At 32.1% G+C, this 24,790-nt stretch overlaps 1 protein-coding gene across 1 annotated transcript in view; it reads left to right on the top strand.

Annotated features, from left to right (window-relative positions):
• Smp_159840 (dynein heavy chain, putative) overlaps positions 1-24,790 on the top strand; it is a gene marked incomplete at its 5' end in the record, with an annotated part of 101,258 nt that overhangs the window by 7,490 nt on the left and 68,978 nt on the right. The window contains 14 exons of the mRNA XM_018791954.1: positions 253-371; positions 956-1,134; positions 2,930-3,065; positions 5,866-5,991; positions 6,399-6,733; positions 7,599-7,923; positions 12,747-13,037; positions 14,645-14,749; positions 15,805-16,152; positions 16,645-16,899; positions 19,109-19,201; positions 21,124-21,270; positions 22,470-22,715; positions 24,000-24,229. Coding sequence (XP_018647275.1) covers positions 253-371; positions 956-1,134; positions 2,930-3,065; positions 5,866-5,991; positions 6,399-6,733; positions 7,599-7,923; positions 12,747-13,037; positions 14,645-14,749; positions 15,805-16,152; positions 16,645-16,899; positions 19,109-19,201; positions 21,124-21,270; positions 22,470-22,715; positions 24,000-24,229 — 2,935 coding nt within the window. The remainder of the gene's footprint in view (positions 1-252; positions 372-955; positions 1,135-2,929; positions 3,066-5,865; positions 5,992-6,398; positions 6,734-7,598; positions 7,924-12,746; positions 13,038-14,644; positions 14,750-15,804; positions 16,153-16,644; positions 16,900-19,108; positions 19,202-21,123; positions 21,271-22,469; positions 22,716-23,999; positions 24,230-24,790) is intronic.

A 24,790-nucleotide genomic window follows, 5' to 3' on the forward strand; every position in this document is an offset into this window, starting at 1 on the left:
TTGCAAGTTCCAAGCGATATTTTCGTTTTTATTGTTATTTATCCTTTGTGTAATTTTATTGTTCAAATTGAACAGATTCAAACAGTTCAAAGCTGGTTAAATTCATCACCAATTCCAATGTATATAGAAACAAAAATTCCGTCTGATGTTTATGAAATATGTAAACAAAAATTAAAAGAAGCTGTAAAGCGTTATTTTGAAGTACCACAACAATATTTAACTAAGGTTATTGGTAGGTTTCTTCAGGCTAAGTTCAATTGTTCTATATTTGCTTTATAGTTGAACCATATTCATTTATATTTGATGGTAAAGAAGCTAAGAAGGTCGAAGAATTTCTAGGAAGTAACAAACAATTTAAAGAATACTGTGAAGTACGTTGAATCATTATTATATTTAAATTAATTTAACAAAAACACAGAAAATGTATACTTATAAGAGTTGGTATTACTTTATTAATATTGCTTTCTCATTTTACTGTGAATATCAGTACTGTGATGTATGTAAGTCCAGCTGAAGAGATCTGAACAGAAACAAAAACATGAATCTTTAATTTCATTGCTATTCGTTAGTCAAAATGTAATTGAAAGTAGCACTATTATCTAGTGCGTGATAGAGATGAGAGCGATTATATGTAGGTGAAAGTAAACAGTTACAATATAGCGAAAGCTGTTTGAAGCTTTCTTAAGCCTTACAAGTTCACCGTCAATCGATTGCTCAATAAGAACATTCCTGAGGCTGACTACTTGCACACATGAAAGGTGTTAAGACAAGAAATAATGGCTGTGATCAGTTATTTCATAGTATTTATGAACTTTAGAAGTGTAATTTAAAGTCATTTTATATCTCCCATATTTCATATTCAGTTTAGTTAGATTTAGTAGATAATAGATGCATTATAATATTAAGCATGATAATAGGAAATAACTTTATTTGTTTGTTTCTGTCCATTCTATAGTACATAAATAAATTGCATGATTTAGCAAATGAAGTGATGAATTTACCAAATACCGAATATTTTGATTTAATACAACTTGATTGTGGAGATGTTAAAATTGGTCTATACAAAGAATGTTATCGATTGGCGAACTTATTGTTAGATCGAGTAGTTTCAGATTTCACACGAAATAATGATGAGTATGTAAAATGTGTTCAAAATATTTGTCCTTTGGTCAATTACTGATATTGGATGTTTTATAATATATGACTATGTCATCTAAAATTTTCGGTTCTTTGTAGCTGACGACTATAAAATATTGGCACATGAAGCATAATGGGCAGTCTGTTTTTTATAAGAAAAACATTGAAAGTATTTTCATTTAAAGGTGTAATTTGTCAATTCATGCATAAAATACGGTTCTAGAAGGATTAATTTGTATCCGTTGTAGTAGTGCTTAGAGTAACTATGCGAACTATTTCTAAAAATAATACTGATCGTTTCAAAAAGCTCAGTGACCTGTTTTGAAAATGAAATAAGTATAGCAAATTTCTGAAAAGGATTTATGTCTATAGTTTTTAACTATCAGTGGAATTACTTGGTAACAGTTATATAAATAAGTTTTTTAACGCTATATCCCGTCAGCATGTTTGATTATTATCTTTTGAAACTGGAACTTATCCTTTCCTTAGAAGTGGGTGTTAACTTCAGTCATGTTTACTTCAAGGCTCAAACAAAGTGATACATAATGCATTTTGTTCAGCCTTAGGTGTCTAATTTCCATATCTTTAAACCATAATCACTAATTATTTGTGCAAGTTATAAACGTTTTTCCTTAGCGAATTCCTGACACTAGAAAATTTAGCTGATTAACATGGGAAAAATTGTTTTTGGTGAAATAGACAGATTTATGCATTATTTCCCATCCAGTAATGTTAAGATTTGTATTCATTTTCCCTTCTTATCAATTTTTTGTTTTTCTTTTTAACTGTAAATTATGCTTTGGTCTGTTTTTAGTATATATGTTGTTTAACCTATTTCCATCTACCACTACACCATTTTAGTGCTTGTATACAATCATACTTTCTTCATATTACTCGATCAGAATTCTATGAACACTTACTTATTTGCTTATGCCTGTTATCCCTTGTGAAGGAGCATAGACCGCCCATCAGGATTTTCCATCGAGCTCTGTCTTGGACAATCTTTCCCAGTTGTCTAAAGTCTCTGTTCTTTCTTTTGTTGTCTTCTTCTGACTGCCGATTCAATGTGTTCCTTGGTCATTCTCTTTTGCTTTTCCTACCAGGATTTCAAGTTAGTGCTTCTATGTCATATACACTTCCAACGTCTTTTCCTAGTTTCCTCTTCAGCTGGAAGCTGATTTCTTGTCTCTCACAGTAGGCTGTTGTTGATGGTATCCGTCCAACAAACAATGAATATCTTCGGTAGACAAACATTTAGAAATACCTGTACCTTTTCAGTGATGGTTATGGTAGTTCTCGAAGTTTTATCTCCGTAAAATAGAACTGTCTTGACATTCATATTGAAGATTTTGACTTTGATGTTGGCTGACAGTTGTTTTGAGTTCCATATGTTAATCAACCTTAGGAATGCTGCTCTTTACATTGTCAATCCTTTCCTCATGGATATTAGTGGGATCAAAATCATCTGTGTAAAATAATGTAATATGATAGATCATTCATTTCATAACATATATTTCCAAGTTTCACACTAAGAATACGAATTGAGTGCAGCTAAATTTGAAAATAAACGTTTTTGATTTACTTAACTGATACCACATTAAATGCATAAAGAGACCCTGATGATTATCTGATTGAGAATTCCGTGGAAAAGATTGTAATGAAATTTTTGTTTTGAAATAGTCTCCACATCACAATCATACATAATTCCTAAATTCAATATATATATATTGGCGATATGGAATACATGATGTTTAAACTTATTAACATATCTTATCCTTTTCAAATAATAAAGAATCTGTGCAACATTCGAAGAAATTCGAAATCGCTGTCATACAATACCACAAAATAGTGAAGAATTAATTGATATGATTCAATATATGGAAGAAGCTCGATGTCAGGGTATGATTCGTATGACCGAGAAGATTTCAGTGAGTAAACTTAGTATTTTAACGGGCTTTTGATGAGATCTGTTGTTCAGTATCAAATAGATAGTTTGTTACTATGACTATATTTTTCGAAATCATTATTTATCCAAATTTCTATCAAAATGGGAAGTTATTTTTGTTCTATTCCTTATTCGTGCATTACTCATTTGATTTGATGAATCACTACGGGAACTAAATAAACCTTACACTTTTCTGATAAGTTCTGAGAACCGTAATGAGAACCAAGTTATTTAACACTTATTTTGAATACATTAAAGATAACAAGGAAACATAAAGAATTCATATCATTTTATGGGTTCTCTAACCTTATTACAGTCTTCTTCGTGTAGATCACCAATGTAGACGATCTGTGTGAATGATCGACAGCCTACTCAAGCTGAACGAAAATGGCGTAACCTTCCAGCTTACTCCGAGGTCACACCATACGGTTAATATCTAAAGTGGATTACCCTTTAGTCGTATCCAGGTACTATGTCTACTTTGATGACTGTACAGCACAAATAGCGTCATTAAAGAATTATATTAAGAAGAGTAAGTAAAAGAAATAAAGTTCGACCAGTGGCGCATGCGCCTGTCCATGGCGTGCATTTGAATAATGTGTATTGGTTGTCCATGAATATGAAAAGAATCGCTGAACTGTTTTATAGTTAGTGACCTGATTGCCAAATGAGTTGGCTAGGTACCAATGATATTTCACAGGCTCTACATTGGTACTGTAAGATAATACAACAACCGAAATGACAAGGATTTTCAGCACGTGTATTTACTCATGTAACATCATTTGAAGACAAACTTTAAAGACAAAATCGGTTAAATTGATAAGGTTGTTCGCTTAATTATTGTATAATTTCGGAGTAATTTGAATACGTTTTAGAAATTGTAAGCGTAAAAATCATTCATTTAACAGAAAGATGAATAAAATGGTAGTGAGCTAAATGAAGATTTAATAAAATATTAAAAATAATAGCCATAGTTTAATGAATGAGAACACTAGTTGGGGACAATCGAGTGCATTTAGACACAATTTATAGACTATCTCACTAAATTCTGTTAACCATACAGCAAACGGTTAATTTGCAAAATAACAATCAATTGTCTTAATCTTCACTGTTCCTCCTGTAAATATCAATCCATCTTCTCTAATTTCGTTGCTCATGCATTTTCGTACTGATTGCACTTCATTTCAGTTCATTCCTTATCGGTCTTCTGCCAAAATACATTCTATGTCTGACCATCGCCATATATACTACTTATATGAATATAAGTAGACAAATGTCATCAAAAACAACAATTTATGATCGTGCTAAACTGATAGCTGTTACAAAGAATCGTATATTCAATCACAAAATGAGTTTAAACGAAGATGAATGAAATAAAACTGAGCTAATAGTTTATTGTAATAAAATAAACTAATAAACTCATAAGTAAACAAAATATGATTCCAGTTAAAATTAACAGCAGTTCTTAACGGAAAATATTTCCTCTAACTAATGAACTTACTCATTCTGTCAAATCGTTTCCATTAGTTAGTTTACCCATAAGTCTGTTTTAAAGCAGATATGTATTATGGTTATCAATAGTGTTTAAAAATCTTCTCTCTTGGGGCTCCAACAAATCTTGTGTTCGAAGTAGTATATTCAACCCTTCATACTACTATGCTCCTAAATACTCTTACAATAATAAGATATCATTCAATCATTTATTCTTCCTTCTCATTTACTTTATGTTCGTTAAGTGATCAGTTAACTGTTTCATTTTATAAAATTTTTCAAGTTACAGTCTTTTATTAGCCTTCAGATCGTTTCCAAATATCTTACGAGTTATTCAAATTTTTAGACTATCGGTTAAAGAAAACAAATTTGGATCTCTTTACGTATGTAGATATAGCATGAATAACATTTAAATCTCTGAACTTATGTTAACCTTGGATAGTTTTTATGTTCAGTGCTTGTTTAATATGTATCTACAACCTTCGACCATCCATTTACATCTCAAAGTGTGTTCTGCAATCCGCACTATCTCCTCATCTGGTCTTCAAATGTTCTGTCTGCACCGTACTTTTGACATACTGGAGCACTTCTCTATGTTTTCCGACTGTGACAGCTTCGACACCATGTTCCACTACATACTATTCACAAGTAATCTTGTCAGTAGTATTCACCGCATTACTACCTCATTTCTATAAATCTTCCATGTTTATTTTCAAGTGTCGATTCCGTGAGTACATGATGATGTGAAAGAAAAATTATAATAGTAACAATAAAAGATTGTGTCTGTGCAAACGAAATACCATTCAAAGGTAATAAGTTAGCAACAGATTATAATGTGAATAAAGATAATTAAAAGAACTTGCGTCCCTCAGAAAAACATTGGGTAAAAACAGTTATCCAAGTCACGAAAGAACGTGGAGACGAAGAATACGGCAATTCCCTTTCAAAGAAATATGACGAAATGAATGTGCAATTCAAAAGTGAGCAAAATCATGTTTTTAAGAATCGACTGTCGATAGCTGTAAAAATAACATCCTATGCGCAAAAACTGCCACTAATGGCTAGTAAAAACGTGTTTTCTGTATCCGTGGAGCTCAAGCTTTATTCCCCTGTATAGGCAACTATCAGTTCACCTGCTCTGGTAGAGCGAGGTACATAGACCTTAGCCAGCACTTGCTTTGAACTAGATGTATGTAAGATATAAGAACTGTCAGTTTTACAATAGATTATTATGTGTTAACTAACCATGAATATTCTTTCGAATAGCTTACTGAATTTTTCTTTTCTTTTAGTTAACTATGGAATATTTAAACTATTTACTCGATGTATATTTCTTTGATCCAGAGGAACTAGCAAAAAACAGTGCTGTATTGACATGGAAAACACGAATTATTCCTGAATTTGACGCAAATGATAAAGTAAATATTATCAGTTTTCAATTATATAAAAGTATCCAGTATCATGTTATGTAGTTTAAAGTCTATTAAAAAAATTGGAATGTGACCAGTAGACCAAATGAATTCCCATTATGTTATACTTAATTTTATGTTATTATGATTGGAGACAGTGATTAAAAGGTCATGAGTGTTGGTTTCTTGTCTACTAACATTCATCAATAAAACATATCTACCCAATTAAAGTGATTTATTTCCCATGTAGGATTCCAAGTATTATCAAAGAGTGTCATAGTTCGAGGTGCTGTGTTTGCTATTAATTCCTCTTATGACTAAGAAGTTTACAACCATTAATTACTAAAAACTAATCAATTGATGTGATTTAAATGCTTATTGACCAAAAAAATGAAATTCTGAAAAATTATTTTCAGTTACAAGAACGAATGCGTGCAGTCGGCGAAGCAGCTGTTGTAGCAAAACGTGAAAAATTAATCGCTGAATTGAACCGATTGAAAAATCGTGTTGATGAATTTAATGACTATGGAGAAGTAGATGCTGAAATGCAAAATCAATATGTTCAAGATGTTCGGGGAGTTTTAAAACGTCTTCAAGATGCAGAAAATGAAAAAATGTGGATTAATAAAGAAGAAGATTTATACAAACTCCAGATTAGTAATTATCCTGAAGTGGAAGAGATTCGAAATTTAGCAGAACCTTTTCTTAGATTATTTACTACTGTAGTTAAGTATTCCAAATCAGAAAGACGGTAAGTAAAGTGTTTTGATGTGAAAAAGATTTGATGTATATTTGAAATTTATTAACTTAACATTTCATCATAAAATTTTAATTCAGTTGTCATGTTATGGCGTAATGTTTATACAGGGATACAGATATGATCAGCACAGAACCTGGAAGTGATGCACGTTGACCCGTTTTGCAACTCCAAATTTGCACGGAGATGAAAATAACAAAATGAACAGTAAAATAGATATGTATAGAGTAATAGGAACGATCATAAGAGAGACTGAACATTGAGAAACAGTTTAAGGAGATCGAGTGGAAATATTTGTAAAAAGCTATACTGGAATTCAACATCTAAGGTAATACATAGAATGAATTCACGAGTGATTCTGATCCATGTAAACTAAAGTATTTAAATGTTGATGGAAGCTATCAAGCAGGCTACAACCAATTGGTTTACATTTACCAACACAACTCAGACCATTAGTCCATGATTTCATAGACTGATACCATGTCTTCGTTTAGCTGTCCCTAAGTTTCTCTTAACACACTTCTGCACTAACGACCATGATTCTAAGACTTCATTACCATAAATTAAATGAAATACTATTCCGTAATGTCTGACTATTTATTATTACGTTTTGAAAAGTAGAAGTTCATAAACCTAAGTAAACTTGTTGTTCGAGAATAGTAGATAGATTGTTTAAAAAACTGTAATTTCTCATGGCATTCCCAATTGAAACTTACCTCCTTTGGGATGTTATTTTTGTGGTCGTTATCTGAAATATTCATAACATCAACTTGATTTATGTTTGAAAATGTAATATTATTATAGAAATAACAGACAAGTACTTTATATTCAATAAACCTTTTCAATATTCAAAATCTAGTTGGCTTTATGGTGAATTTGATAAATTAAACGCTGAGGCAATCGATGCTGAAGTAGAAGAATATTGGCGTGAACTATACAAACTTCAGAAACTTTTCACAGCGAAATATAAAAAAATGACTATGGAGGCAGATGAAAGAAATAGAGAACGAAAAAGACGACGTCGTTTGGCAAGTATAGACACAGGTACAACAGTTTCAGAAGTTGTGACAAAGGAAGATGTTACTAAGATAGTTGAACAGGAAGACGATGAAATGGAAGAAGTTAAACCGCCTGCAGCTTTAAATATAATTAAAGATGTTCAAAATCAAATGAAAAAATTTAAGGTGAAACTTTTACCACTTAAAATTGATCTATTTTAGAATGGAAATTTATCATTCAGATATATATATATATATATATATATATATATATAACTAATTTTGCTTTGGAAATCTGGATATCTTCATTAGGAATTAGATCTGTACTAAAGCCCAACACTGGTTTCTTAACTCATATGACTGAGTGATGTTAAGCAAATATCACATTAATGAAATACCTGCAAGTTGAAAGAAAAACCCATTTCAATGACGTCGGTAATTTTAGATTAAATCCTGTCATTACTTATGAATCCCTTCTAGTAATGATTTTTAGAAATATGACAAAATATATTCATAAAGGATCTCGATATCCTACCAGTTATTTGACTAATCAAAATAAACTGTGATAAAAAACCACCTATAATCTATTTATTGGTTATTACACAACATAATGTTTTCATATAACCTACATTTGATAATTTTGTTCCCTTAACTAATACAATCATGATACATATTCACTGAATTATATGCGTACATTTAAGTAAATATTTGATAAGACTTAAATATATCAATGAGTTTCAAAAGTAAAAATAACCAAACTATATCACCTACTAACTTTATCAGGTCTGTTCAAGCTCGATTTAGAGGTAAATGTATGATTGTTCAGAGAGTACTATTAAGTCCAAATAAATATAAATCTCCTCTACATGTTAAGTATGCTAGCAGCTGGCAAATAAAAGCAACCGTGTGCTAGAAAACCAATATAATGAAATTTCGAACTAATATCTATGTAGGTTAACCAACTGAATAACATATCGTAGGTTTACTTTAAACCTTATAAGTATGGAATAAACCAAAGATACATAATTTTTAGCAATGAACATTTTCACCAGTACTTCTAGCAGTAGCAACTATTTTTACCATATATATGTATACGCAAAATCTTTAAGCATCAATTATCCTAGTGACAGAAAACTTCAGTGCCGAAGATATATCCTAGTCAATCTACAATGTAGCATCTTTACTATGATAGGTCTTCCGTAGTTGACATAAAAGTGGCATAGTGAATCTTCGCTTCTTATCATTAGGAAAAACGTAATGAATTTTTCATACTTTCGAACATAGTTCAACTTGAATATTACAATCAGGGTCATAAACCAATTATTCATTCCCATTTACAACAAATTATTGACTGCAGTTGATGCATACTCCAGACGATTATGAAAGTGATCTTCAAATGAATAGAAACATATTTCTTATAAAATAATGTGGTGTCACCTTAATTAGAAGCAACATTACATTTGATAGCCCACAAGTCTTGACCACTACTTAAAACTGTGAAATCATTGTTTGAAATGAGTATGCGATTGTGTAATTTTCTAACTATTTCTGGGTTTTTTCTTACATTAAAGGAAAATATACCAATTATAGCGATATTATGCAATCCAGGTATAAGAACACGACATTGGGATGCAATGTCACAGATAGCTGGTAAAGATTTAACACCAGATAGTGGTACATCATTAGCTAAAATGCTGCAATTAAATTTGGACACATTTATGGAACAATTTGCTAGTATATCAAGCGGAGCAAGTAAAGAATTTACTTTGGAGACCAATATGAATAAAATGCACGATGATTGGACTGAAATATCATTTAATTTAATTCCATATCGTGAATCTGGTATATTTATACTTGCGTCTGTTGACGATATACAACAAATGTTAGATGACCAGATTAGTAAAACACAAACAATGCGAGGATCACCATTTATTAAACCATTTGAGAAGGAAATTAAAGTAAGTTCATTTAGAAAACACTTGACAATAATTTTTGTCATAAACTTACATCGTTTGAAGTAACATTAAAAGTTAGATAGCAGTAAACAAATACCTTGTCTTCAGGTATGTACCTATAACAGTGAGGACCTATAACCACAAAAGGGATTGAGTCTAAGGGGTTCAATACCACTGATGGCTCAATATCGTGATACATCATGCTTGATGTTAAATTATAGCAAAGAATCAATATGATGCCCTGGATAAGTACTTTGTTTGAGTCGGTATTCATCAGCAAATTATTTCCGACATTTTGAAGAAAAAACTGATATAGCCAGTGACAATAATATTAGACTATCTACTCAAAGCAGTTATAAACAACTGAAAATTTTATTGTTTCATTTTTGTAATGTTTTCAAGTATCTATATTTCCGTTATTGGTAGGCATGGGAAGAACGTCTTCTGCATATACAAGAAACATTGGATGAATGGTTAAAAATGCAAGCTCAGTGGTTATATTTAGATCCTATATTTAGTTCAGAAGATATTATGCAACAAATGCCTGAAGAAGGACGTCTTTTTCAAGTTGTAAACCGTAATTTCAAAGATATCATGAAAAATACAGTTAAAGATCCAAATGTTTTGAAGGTACATTAAAAATGTGAATTTTATTTGCTTGCTTTTATTGAACACATATAGTGACATCATAATTATAGGCGATACTATAATTTATGGACGAGCCAATCAGAAGCGTTTGAAGGATTTCAAGGTCACAGCACCAATTTCAGTACTTTATGCTCATGTACAATCGGTTCACAGAGGATTTTAGAGAAGACATGAGAATTAAGCGGTTACAATAAATGGGACCACCAAGAAGTTCCTTTATTTGTAATTGCGGTAATCAAATGACTTATAGATCTTTTGCAGACTACAGTTATGTTGTCCTTCGATGTAATATATGTTAGAGGAAGAAGTCTGCTAGAATAGGAACTTTTTTCGCTCGATCCAGATTGAGACTAAGGCAAATTATAATAATTGCTGCGTACTGTATAATAAAATCACCAGTATTATTGACTGCAATATTCTCAGATGTTACTGAAGCTTCGGCTGTTCAGAGGTATGAGTATTGCAGGGATATATGCGTAATAAAAATGACAAACTTACACAACCGAAGTACATACAAACAATATTGAGGCTATGTGGTCGAGGCTGAGAGAGTTTTTGTGACCTGATCACAGCTCGAGAGACCGGGTATTAAAAAGCCACATGGATGAGTTCCTCTACCTTATGCATTACGATTTTAAAACCTTTGAACCTTTTCCTAACCTTGACAAGTTTTTGGATCGTGCAAAAGAAGTGTATCCACTCTAATTCTTTGGTGTTGTATAATATATTTTTACTCTATACTAACTGTTACCTGATTGACTAATATTTCTCAAGGCCACTTTAGATTCGTTCAGAGGTCCTCCATAAACTATAGTCTCTCCGATATTTCTAGTTATGTTATTCCACAAATTTGTAGATGGTGTTTATTTAGAACCAAATTTGTTGAGATCTGATAAATACGATAGAGAGGTTTCATCCTAGTCCCAACATTAACAAACTTAATCTAATGACCAAACCCCTATATTAGCAACCAAACAAACACTTACTACGTTGAAATTTCTTAGCAACCATTAACCTTCAATCCCCTACCAGTCATAAATAAACAACATAAAGCAATCAAAATTGGTATCACTTGACACTCGTGATAAAATTTTGGCTCAATTTTTCAACACTTCATCAGAAAGATATTACAAATAATCCATTATGAGATGTTTTTTTGTAGCTTTTGACAGTTCCACCCTCCACTCCAATTTGAAGCAAGCATAAAATAAGTTTAAATCAGTTAGTCCGTTTGATAAATTTCGATAGTAAACTAAGTGTTTGCTATCTGAAATTGAAGTAAAAACACGTACCTCAACAAGACTTATACACATTTTCCCATGTTTCCTATAAAGTTTGAAAAGCTAGATAACTTATTCCTCTGTTTAATCCTACTCCTATTTCTATTTAACCTAAAAATTCTAAGCCTAGGTGCTATGTGTGTGAGAGACACATTCAATTTTGATCATTTTTCACAGTCCAAATTATTCATGCTCCACAAGAGACCGCATATTCTCAATCAATTATTCTATGTTAGTAAGTATTACACATAGACATAACATATATATTCTCAATGAAGCCTTAATATTCAGATTACATTTTATGTAATTCTTCTCCCATTGTGATAACTGATACTGTAATGAACAAGAACTCTAGTTGGGACAATCGAATGTATTTAAGCACAAATTATAGACTATCTCACTAAACTCTGTTAACCATACAACAAACAGTTAATTTGCAAAGTAACAATCAATTGTCCTAATCTTCACTGTTCCTTCTGTACATATCCGTTCATCTTCTCTAATTCCAATGCTCATACATTTTCCTACCAATTACGCTTCATTTCAGTTCTTCCTTTATCGGTCTTCTGCCAAAATACATTCTATGTCTGACCATCTCCATATATACTACTTATATGGATATAAGTAGACTACACTACAATACAACGATCGCATACATTTTCTTCTCTAATTTACAATAACTCATTAATTAATCTCAATGATATTATGAATTTCACTTGTATAATTATCATCAGAAGGGGTTCTGTGGAGATTTCAGTATTTTTCATAGTTAAAGTCATGAGTCAATTGAAGCTAGACCACCATGGGAAAGCTGGAAACACTGAACGGCCGTTTCATCCTATTAGTGGGCTCGTCAGCAGTGCGTATCCACGATCCCGCACTCGCGAGATTCGAACTGAGGACCTACCAGTCTCGCGCCAGAGCACTTAACCGATAGACCACTGAGCCGGTATCCAACGGTGTTAATGTCTGAGGAGTCCCATAATAGGACGAAACGGCTTACAGGTTTTCCAAGGCGGTCGAGCTTCAATTGACTCATGTAGTGCAACTACGTAGAATTATCATTTTTAACTTAGAATATTCATTCATTCTTTTCTTTTTTTTTGATCCAAAACAAACAATTTAGGCAACTGATTTCCTTGGAATTTTAGATAAAATTAAAGATAGTAACGGATTATTAGATAAAATTAATAAAGGTTTAAATGCTTATTTAGAAAAGAAGCGTTTATATTTTGCAAGATTTTTCTTTTTATCTAATGATGAAATGTTGGAAATTTTATCAGAAACAAAAGATCCATTACGTGTACAACCCCATTTAAAAAAATGTTTTGAAGGTATTGCTAAATTAGAATTTGATGATCAATTAAATATTAAAGCAATGTTTTCAAGTGAAGGTGAAAAAGTTCAATTAAGTCAGGTAATTATAATCATATCACTTAAATAAATTTATCATTTAATAAATATGTCTAATTAATTAATGAGTGTTCTTACGTCTTATTGTGAGTACCTATGTGGTTATGACATGTTGTAAGGCCTAAACGTTCTTGGTTCGATCCCTGGTCTGTGGGGAAATATCGGGCTTTTGAGTTGTTCCATATTAGAATAAAATAATTGTTTATTACTTGTTATATCGATTGCCTCTGTGCCCAGTTTATAAATATGACGTTATAAGACCGCCAAATGGAGAGCAGTGAATTTATTGATCGCACAATGATACACAAAAGCTGTATGAACAGTCTTGAGTACTTATCAGTCTTGCTTTCTAGCTAGCCCAGCCAGTTAAGTCCAGAACACCAATAACAGCCTCTACAATATGAATCATTATTCACAAACATACTGGGTTTATTTATCAAGCAAACTGACCACATCGTACCATAAAATGGAAAATAACATTTGTACAAGATTTGACCAAACGTGGCTGTGAATAGGGAGGGAATAGTAATTAATAGACTGGGGATAACTCAAGAATGGTCAATCGTATAATAATAGTCTACAGGTCAAAATAAAGCTTATAATAAGAGGAACATGAATACGAAAAGTTTAGTTACTTAACAATTATACAGTAGGAAATATACATATCACATTGGTCCATAAATAGTTCTCAAAGTTATCATTCATAAATCTCCACGGGATATAACACTACTATTCGATACTTAATAAATTTCTAATTGAAACCAATCAATTATACTGACTGTTTTTAAAATCGCCAAACGCACCTCATAATAAGAATCTATTAGTTCGAAACTTTCTTGTTGCCATAATTGAATTTAAATTATTATCATCAAAACTATGTCAGTCAGATAATTCTCAGTTTGTTGACATATAAGGTCAACAAATTTGATAGGTTTTGAGACTCTCGATATGATTTTTGATAATATTCTATTGTATAGACTTACATCCACTTTCGTTTATCAAATAGCGTGAAATACTGGTAGACCAAATTATTTTACAAGCAAGGATGAATGGTGGCTAACAGTAGAATCCAGGACGCGCGTTTCATCCTATTTGGGGCTCGCCAGCCGGATGTACGTACACATGAAATTTGATTCTCATTCCGAGACTCGAACGCAATAGCGTTCGCTTTAAACTTGAGGCAATAGCGAAGCAATCTGCACAAAATGCACATATGGCAATAAGAGACTGCTCAATCGCAGTCCTAAAGATCAATGGGAAGATTCAAATAAACAATACAAAATGGATTCAAATTATGCTACATTTAAATAGTGAGTAGTCCGCGAATCCGAAGCAAATAATTTACGCATTGATCAAAGCTTTTCTGACGAAAATTAATAAAGTTCATATAGAACATTGACTTACACATTTTTTCTGTTCGCATGGTTACCGTATCGTATTTGCACGTTATCTATCCTATCAATCGAATAAGTATTATTAGTTGGCTTTATGTTATATTCATCAGCAGTCAAATTAACACAGCTAAATAGGAATTAAATTCTAATTTTTAACATTTCATTATATGTAAGTTTTCGATACCAGTATACCTTCCTTTATAAATACTTTTCCTAGACAATAAGTACGTCAGAAGCACGTGGTTCAGTGGAAAAATGGCTATTACAAGTAGAAAAGATAATGCTCATGTCTGTTCGAGATGTGATAGCAGCTGCTATAGAAGTAAGTTTCCGTATTTTGCAGCAAAAGTTTTAAATAAGAAAGGGAAAGAATTTCATTGTATATTCATTTGAAAATAAATATGAAATTAGGTGAGCTATCGGAGGTTCAAAATTAATTAGACTATCACTTTTTATCCTCCAAATAGAAAGTCTACTTTTTTGTACGCCATTGGAACCAACATTCAAAAAGTTGTGGCTAAAGTTAGTTACGATTTATCTTCTGATGCTGTTATCAGAATATGTAAGGACTGATGATCTCTTGACATGTTACAACCATTCATAGGTTTTTCCATATGTGTTGTTTATGTTCGCATGCTAACTACTTTATGACTTATTTGTCTGTCGTTAAAAGAATACTAGGTAATAAAATTGTTGTTGATGTTTCTTTATATTTGTTTGTACATAAGCGACTGATCGGTTTCTAAAAATCGTCAATTTCAGTGGTTATAAATCTTCGATGAAAATATAACCAGTATTGAGTTAAATGTCAGGATTCATTTTCCCCCAAATACCCATATTTCCTTTAGAATCGTCATTTGTATAACTCAGATTTCAGATACCGGTTTCACCAACGAACTTAAAGCAAATTTTATGGTTTTACATAATAGACTAAAACCAACGAAGACTGGACAGTTGATTGGTCCTAGTAGGCTTGAGCTTAGTGGTGCTTATCCAAGAACTAACTTAAATCAAACAAAACACCTAAGGTTCTTCAGCCAAGCATTTAAACTTCAAAACACCGAGCTCTTATCCAAAGACCTATATTTATTACTTTGATCAATTCTTGATATTCCGCCACCCTCTTAGTAACTTCTAACAGGTTTAATAAATTTCTAATACATGTTATATAAAGTATAACACTCATATCACTAAATAAAAAATCTAGAGAAATGGCAACCGTCAATGAAGAAAATACATTTATTAAAGGCTACAATAAATCCCATGTTGTATGATAACATGATTGATACCACTTAAATACCATCAAACAGTGAATTATCTACTTATTACAATTGCAATCTTAAAACTCAGTTCCATTTCAATTTCTACTTTTTAAAGGCTTATGAAAAAGAAGATCGTGAACTGTGGGTTTGTCAGTGGCCTGGACAAGTTGTTCTATGCGTATCACAAATATATTGGACATCTGAAGTACATGAATCACTTATTTATGGAATTAAAGGTTTAGAAAATTATTATAAAAAATTAGATCGACAAATGAGTGCTATTGTTAAGTTAGTTCGTGGAAAATTAAATGCACAACAACGTATTACACTTGGAGCGCTTGTCGTTATCGATGTACATGCACGTGATGTTGTTCATGATATGATTAAACTAGGCGTTACATCAGAAAATGATTTCAACTGGTTATCACAATTAAGATATTATTGGGAAAATGAAAATGTTGAGGTAATTCACGTATTCAAATATAATTTTGTGAATTAACTTTTGCTGACTATATATAATTTGCATATAATACATCTAAAAGTTTATTGGCTGCTGCTATTACCACGTAGGTATAATTTGAAATGAGTGTTTGCAAGCATATTTACACATCAGTGATCTCTTAGTGTAATTATCTCTGTTCGAATAGTATTTTAGTCAAATATATCCCTAGGATAGATGGTAAAAAGTGTTCCAATTTCCTGTCGGTGTTTCAATACATAATATATTTGAAATACTATTGCTTGACAACTGCTGTTTAAAATGTTGTTTTTCGTTAAAACCAAACAGCTTGCATCCATCTTCAGTAACTTGATCGGAGATGAATTTCAAATATGATGGAACCCAGTGTTTTTAGTTTACTGCTAAACATCAGTAAACCTTTTTGTAGAAAGACTATTTCGTTTTTATTGCAATTAGATATTTAAATTTTAACATATTTTTTATTAAACATAACAGGTCAAACTTACAAATGCTAAAGTATCATATGCCTATGAATATTTGGGTAATTCCCCCCGTCTTGTCATTACTCCACTTACGGATCGATGCTACCGGACACTAATTGGTGCTTACCACTTGAATTTGAATGGTGCTCCAGAAGGCCCTGCTGGGACAGGTAAGACAGAAACAACAAAGGATTTGGCCAAAGCACTTGCTGTTCAATGTGTTGTATTCAACTGCTCGGATGGCTTAGATTATATTGCTATGGGTAAAGTAAGAGAGTGTAACTAATTTTCACGTTTTTTTTTCAAATATATAACGAATGTGAAGATTTTAGGAATGCATTTAAATATGCCATTACAATAATCAATCTGTGTTTGATTAATATCCCTCTGTCAATCAAAAGACTAATACGTGGAGTAGGAATTATCTCTGCTGTATATTACTGTTGTGAAACCTCTTCTTGTTGATACCGGTAATATCAATAACGTTGTTTGAATATATTATGTAACAAGAGAGTTGTTATCAAGTTAATTATGACAAAAACTATTTCATGTGAATTGAGAATGAATGTGTAGATTAAGAAAGTTATAAACGCTAAAGGAATCGGAAGGAAGGATAAGAAGTTTATAATATCCAGGTTAGGTATCAGGTGTTCCTGTTATGGACCAAAGTAAACATATAGGCTGAATATGCCTCTTCTGAATACATGTTTGGTTTCCTAGAGTTAATCCGGATGGTTTCAGCTATGCAGAGGAGCCGTAATCTAGCTCTATTAGGTATATTATTTGGGACTTGATACAAAACGGAGAAAGCTTCACCTATTTTAATATGATGCTTGGTATCTACCAAGTGAGGAAGGATAATGTTGTTGATAGATTTAGTGACTCCTTTTTCAACTATTCTGGTTTCCGAGACCTCAAGGAAAAAGCCCTCTGAGTACGGCCTATGTAACTAGTTTCATAGCAGCAGTTGAATTGGTACATACACATAAAGTAGCCCATCATCGGTAACCTATCTTTGATTTGCTGTGTGAGTTCTGATTCGGTTGATAAAATTACATGTAACTTGGTGGTGTGAAATTCTCTTTCAACAAATCTTTTGATTCGATGTGTTAAAATGTCACCAACTATGTCCTCTTTAAATCGAGTTTTCGATGGAGAGTTTTCTTGCAGACCGTATGAGAGTTTTTCTATTTATACCTTATGATACAAATTTTCTGACGAAATAATCTGGGGAGCCATTATTTCGAAGTATGTTCTTTAGCTTATCTATATCGCTATCTACACTATCCTCAGAACATACTAGATTGATTCTGTGGCTGAGACATTTAACCAAATTAACTTTGTGTTGAATAGGTGTAAAGTTATGAAAATAGATATACTGACCTGTCCAATTATTCTTTGTAGATATATTTCATTTTATGGAACCGTCTGTCCTTCTAGAAATCAGGACATCAAGAAAAGCTATACTATAAGGGTTCTCCCCTTCACCAGTGAATTTAATATCTGGGTGAACGTTACTGAAATAATGTTATGCGTAGGTTACTACAAAAAGATGGTGAATCATTCGATGAGGTAGCGGATTTCAAACGACTGAAGCAGCTGGAACATGTACCACCATATTGAACCCTCACCTACTTTGAAGTGCGATATTAACTGAAGTAGGAGTCCATTAAAAGAAAATTAAGATTGACCAAACCAAGATTTTGCATCACTCCATGTAGTCATTAAGTGTTGGGTTAAGCTATGTAGGTAGGTGTAGACTATCTGGTTGGGGTTTGTAAAATTGTTGTAAGCTCTGGTTGACATATTTCAGAATATCTCGCAATGACTCATATGCATCCATTCTTTGACTTATGTTAGATCTTGGTTCTCGAAATTATGCTACTATTTTTATTCCATGAATCCATGTAATCTCAAATCATAACATTTATATCAGCAAAGATTTGTGGAGATAATTCACTTTTAGTTGAGATCATATACTGATCAATGTTATATCACCATTGGAAACCCTCGAAGCTAGTAACTGTAGAGCACTACTGAGGTGTCCCTTATTAGGACGATATCATGCGCCAATGCATACATGTGCCAGGTAGTACGATAAGCAGTACTAAGCGGAATCCATGTAAGGTTCGGAGAAATTAGATGAGATCTGGTTAATAACCTGGAATAACTATATGTATGTAATAATAAACCTATAAACAAGGAATATCTCAGGGATTAGTGTATTCATAAAATAGGTATACAGAACCTTCGCTCATCCATTTTGATCTAGGGATATGTTCTGAAATCCAAACTGTCTTCTCATTTGGTCTGACGTGTTCTACCTACACCAGGTTTTTGATATACCGAAGTTCTTCTCGCCATCTGACAACTGTAACAGCTTCGACGGCTTGTTGCGCTACATACACTTAGGATTGAACACCAATAATAATAATAATAATAATAATTTGTTTTCTTCATTTCTAATCTATTACTAGTTCTTCAAAGGACTTGCCTCTTCTGGTGCATGGGCTTGTTTTGATGAATTTAATCGTATTGAACTTGAAGTATTATCTGTCGTTGCCCAACAGGTAAAAATGGCAAAATAAAAATTTATGCTTATTATTTGATTAATTTCAGTCACTAAAAAATGATTCTTTGGAAATTTTCTAAATTTTTGTTCAATATTTCACAGGATTTAACTTATGTGGGAAATCAGTTACTATTTTGTGAATGTAATCATGATAGTGAAGGGATATATATATATATATATATATATATATATATTGGGGCAATCCTCACAGGATGCACATATACCAATAAGAGACTGATCAATCTCAGTCTTGAACATCAATCGGAAGATTCAAGAAATCAATACAAAAAGGAACTGAACTTTATTTCATTGCACAAGCTAGCGGCTATCTGTACTAAGTAGCTAAGTGGATAATGTGATGGCGTTTGAAGCGAACGGTACTGAGTTCGAGTCTTGAAGTGAAAATTAACTCTGCGATACAGGTGCATCCAGTTGACTAGTCTCAAATAGGATGAAACTCGCTTCCTGGATTTCACTGCTAGCCACTATCATCTCCGCTAACAAGTTTTGTCTGATTTTTATGTAGATTTTTTTCCTGTTGAACCAGAATGATAAGCTGAAATTTGAAGTTATTTACAAATATATTGTTTTCCTGATGTAAAGTACGATACTATTCCGAATAATAATCATGGAGTAACAAATGAGTAAAGCAATAGGATTTCTTCCCTTAATGGACAGTTGGCTAGGATAGTGGTCATGAGGTATATATGTATATATATGCAGCTCAAATATTCGAAAGAAAAAGAATGTAAACTTACAAACTGCATATCAAATAAGTCTCACTGTTTTTCAGATACTTGATTAATATATCATTTATTTTAAGTGCGTTTACACTTTGAGTTGAATGGAATCTTAAAGCATGACGTTTGTATAGGAACAAGGTATTCATTCAGTTATCAACATATAAAAAAATAGATTCACATTACTGTGACCATCTAACAATAATGTTGACGAATTACAATGAGATCTGAAAAAATTAATATACTAATCTTCGGATGAAGAGTTTAGCTATTGGACATCATCACTAGTTAAATATTTGTAAGAAGTATTTAGATCATATATTGAATGGTTAAGTGTGAAAATGTTGTAAAGAATCATTCAATGGTTTTACTTAATATGAACTAAACTGGACACAAAACCATTAGGTAACACAATTATTAATGTCTTTAGAACATAAGAAAATTTAATTAACATATGGTTTATCTCACCAGACTTCCATTAGAAGCTGTAGTACTTTAGTGAATAAAATCCGGGTGGGGACAATCGAATGTATCTAAGCACGGATTACAGACCATCTCACTAAATTCTGATAACCATACAGTAAACAGTTAATTTGCAAAATAACAATCAATTGTCTCAATCTTAACTGTTCCTTCTGCAAATATCAGTCCGTCTTCTCTGATTTCATTGTTCATGCATTTTCGTACCGATTGCGCTTCATTTTAGTTCGTTCCTTATCGATCTCCTGCCAAAATATATTCTATATCTGACCATCACCATATACTATTTGTGTGGATATAAGTAGACCACACCACAGTACTACTGTGTCACATAGTTCGTTCATTCAAGAAACTACAAACATGTGGATTGTGATTGTAAAAAATTTGAATCAAGATCTCAATAACTTTTAATTTAACCACACCTAAATTTACATTTCATACTTTGTTAAGTTAGGTACTTTCAAAGTAAACTCCGTATCAGTTGTTTAAAATTTTCAACTGTATCCAATTACGCAATTAACATTACTCAAAACTGTTGTTGATTTTCTAAGTAATGGGAACCTATTTCAGTAAGTTGATTAGTTTAAAGCAAGCATAACTCATGAACTGTTAACTAGGTATATGTAAAATTACTGAATTTGATTAGTATTTTCATCTACCAGTTATAACACAATTGTGTTCTTCTCTTTATTTCAAATAGATTCTTTGTATCATACGAGCTATTCAATCTCGTTTAGAAGTGTTCGTATTTGAGGGGACCGAATTAACTTTAAATCGCAATTGTTATGTATGTATAACAATGAATCCTGGTTATGCAGGTCGATCTGAATTACCAGATAATTTAAAAGTAAGTAATTAAGTATTTATCAAGGTTAACTAAAGTATGATTTTTAATAATTACTAAGTCTAAAGCTTACAAATGAAACCCCATTGAAATGCTATAAAGCAACGCTTTATTAAACATGTTATCAAATACTAACCTTACTAACTAAAAATATAACCACTTATGTTTCAGATTTTCTTATTCTAATCATTTTCAAATTACTTGACCGTATCCAATACTGAATACTCTTACATTTTGTTTACCAAAACTCTACATTCAGCTTCAAAATTACTCGTTGGTTGTCGTCTAACAGACAATATTTAGAAATGTTAAAACTTGGACATAAATAGATTTATCCTAATTGATTTACTTTCGACGGTAATGCTTGGTATGTATGACAGTAAATAGAAGTACACAGCATACATTTAACATATTTATTTCTAGAATATTTAGGTTGGCTTGCTTTATAGGATTCCCTGAAAATGGGTCTACAAGTTCTGAACTATTAAATCCTAACCCTGTTTCTTCGGAAAATTCACAATTTTATCTATTAGCATATCTAATGAAATCAACAAACAAGCAACATGTGAAACGTTTTAGACAAAATGAATTGATAAATCTGTTTGGTTATAAATCTGAACCGACTGACGTGACTTACACATGAATTACACATGTAGAAGAATTGTTTGTTTTGATATCCTAGGGTCATTTACCAAATAAAGATATTACGATCCTCAATGAAGTATTTAACCACCAATTGAAAATGATCAGCTCTTCAGGATTTGAAAGACCAATTTCTGAAAACTTTGTAAATCACTATAATTCTATAGTTTTTTCTGTACCCTTCCATTTCCGTGGTTTATATCACAGAATAGCTACAAAATTTAGACAATTTTCATGAATCTCTTTCTGTTTACTTCACTCATCTTTAAGATGCAAAACTAAAATGATCAGGAATACATGAATGTATGGCTACCAGTGGAATCCAAGACAGTTGTTACCTCTGATTCGGGACTCGTCAACAGGATGTAAATGTACCCTAAAGTTGAAAATGCTTGTAGCTTAATGACAGTATTGAGGCAATCTACCGAAAGAGCCTTATTTATTTCAGTTCTTAGTGTTAGAAATGGGAAAATGCAAATGTCGCGTAAAAATAAATAAGAATCATGCTATTTCTAAATATAGATAATGCAATTCATACTTTGTAAACAATATCTTTTTAGGTTTTATTTCGTCCAGTAGCTATGATGGTTCCAGATTATGCTATGATTGGTGAAATATCACTTTATTCTTATGGTTTTATGGATGCACGTAGTTTATCCGTGAAAATTGTTACAACTTATCGTTTATGCTCAGAACAACTTTCATCTCAAGCTCATTATGATTATGGTATGCGTGCAGTGAAAGCTGTTCTACAAGCAGCTGGTAATTTAAAATTAAAATATCCTGATGAAAATGAAAATATTATTGTAAGTAATGGTGAAATTTCAATGATTATGAATCTTGTATTTTATAGAAGTATAAATGAATTAAACAAGTGGCAAATACATATTGATAGATATTTACCTTTTGATCGACTGAGTCACTGTCACATTAGTTCAAAATGTTGTTAGCTTGGTGGTATTTAGATACTTTTCTGTGACCATTCTCCACATTGCAAATGTCTACAAACTTTATACACTGCCGTCGAATGATGTCATCATCATAATTTCAAACTAGAATTTTCTAACTGTTAAACTGTTGGTATACGAGGTTTGTGGGAGATCATATAACGGCTTAGTCTTAGATAAATAACTACAGGAAATTATTATGATGGGAAAAGCAATAAACAAGCTATGACTTCTAAAACTGCTTTCCGGAATATAATTGTTTATATACTTTATATAATTACTAAATAACGAGGATACTATGTTTCTATATTTCGTTTATTGTAAACTTAGTTTTAACCTATTAACTATTATTATACATCTTATTATTCTTACTTACTTATGTCTGTTACCCCTCATGGAAGAGCATAGGCCATCCACTAGCATTCTCCATCCTACTCTCTCCTAAACAATCCTTTCCAGTTGTTTCCAGCTGTTATTCATCCTCATAATATCTGTTTCCATTTCCCGACGTAGTATGTTCTTTGGCCTTCATTTTTTCCGTCTACCTTCAGGATCCCAAGTTAGTGTTTGCCTTGTGATACAATTTAGTGATTTCCGCGATGTATTTCCCACCCACTTCCCGTTGGAAGCTGTTTTGTTCTCTTTCACAATAGGCTGTTGCTGATGGTATTCGTCTAAAGAACATTAAGTCTCTTTAGTAGACAATTGGTTAGAGATACTTGTATTTCTCTGGTTATGGTTGTGATAGTTTTCCAAGTTTCAATTGCGTATAGTAGAACTGTCTTGACGTTCGTATTGTCTTATTATTCGTAAATTATTCCTGACCAACTGTATATATTTTAGTCCGTTCACATAAATTTTTGGCATGTTTGTGTAATATCTATAACTTCTTACTGTATGGTATAAATTACATAAATAAACGAGAAAGTATAAATTAACAGGAGAGTATATCTATAAATAGTATCTCACTGAAAACATCACTACTTATTCATTGATGCAATGCAAATCACCATAATGGTAGCTCTACCTTACAAATGATAGAGATCATACATATAAATAACTAGACATAATTAAGTTACTTTATTCCAATAGAATATCTCTTCCTTTTTCTCTACTTTCCAAACACTTGTATTAAATTTTTAGCTCTTACGTTCAATTATCGATGTGAATTTGCCAAAATTTCTAGCGCATGATATTCCTCTATTTCGTGGTATTATCTCTGATTTATTTCCTGGTGTTATGTTACCAGAAGCAGATTATAGTATTTTCTTAGCTGAAGTTCATAAAGTGTGCCAAGAAAGAAATATACAAGCTGTTAACTTTTTCACTGAAAAAATTATACAAACTTATGAAATGATGATTGTACGACATGGGTAAGCATTTATGTGTAAAATTATTATTAAACAAAAAGAGATGATGATCAGAACGGGTGTTTGTGGAGATTGTAGTGATTTTAATAGTTAAATTTATCAGTCGATGTAAGCTAGATCACCATCGAAGACCTAGAACCACTTGACGATCGTTTGGTTAAGCGTTCACGTGCAAGGTCAAAGGTTCTGGGTTCGAATCCCGCATGAGAGACCGTGAATACACACTGCTGAGGAGTTCCATGCTAGAACAAAACAGCCGTCCAGTGCCTCCAGGTCCTCAATGGTGGTCTAGCTTACATCGACTCATGAATTCAAATATTAAAAAGAGATAAGTAAATGTAAAGATTTATTTCATTATTGACAATTTAGTTGAAACTATACAAGTTTACCTTTCTTGAACGATTTATTGAAATTGAACAATTAATGTGAGTAATTGCAGTTTTTGTACGTTTATTGGTAAAGATAAGCGGATATTACGATCATCGAAGGGATTTCAAGTGATTTATTCTTGTTTCGAGTACTTCTCTTTTCTGTCCAAATACGAGATCAAACACCATAAGGGTA

Source organism: Schistosoma mansoni, assembly GCF_000237925.1.
Source record: "Schistosoma mansoni, WGS project CABG00000000 data, supercontig 0223, strain Puerto Rico, whole genome shotgun sequence".
NCBI classification, from domain to species: Eukaryota; Metazoa; Platyhelminthes; class Trematoda; order Strigeidida; family Schistosomatidae; genus Schistosoma; species Schistosoma mansoni.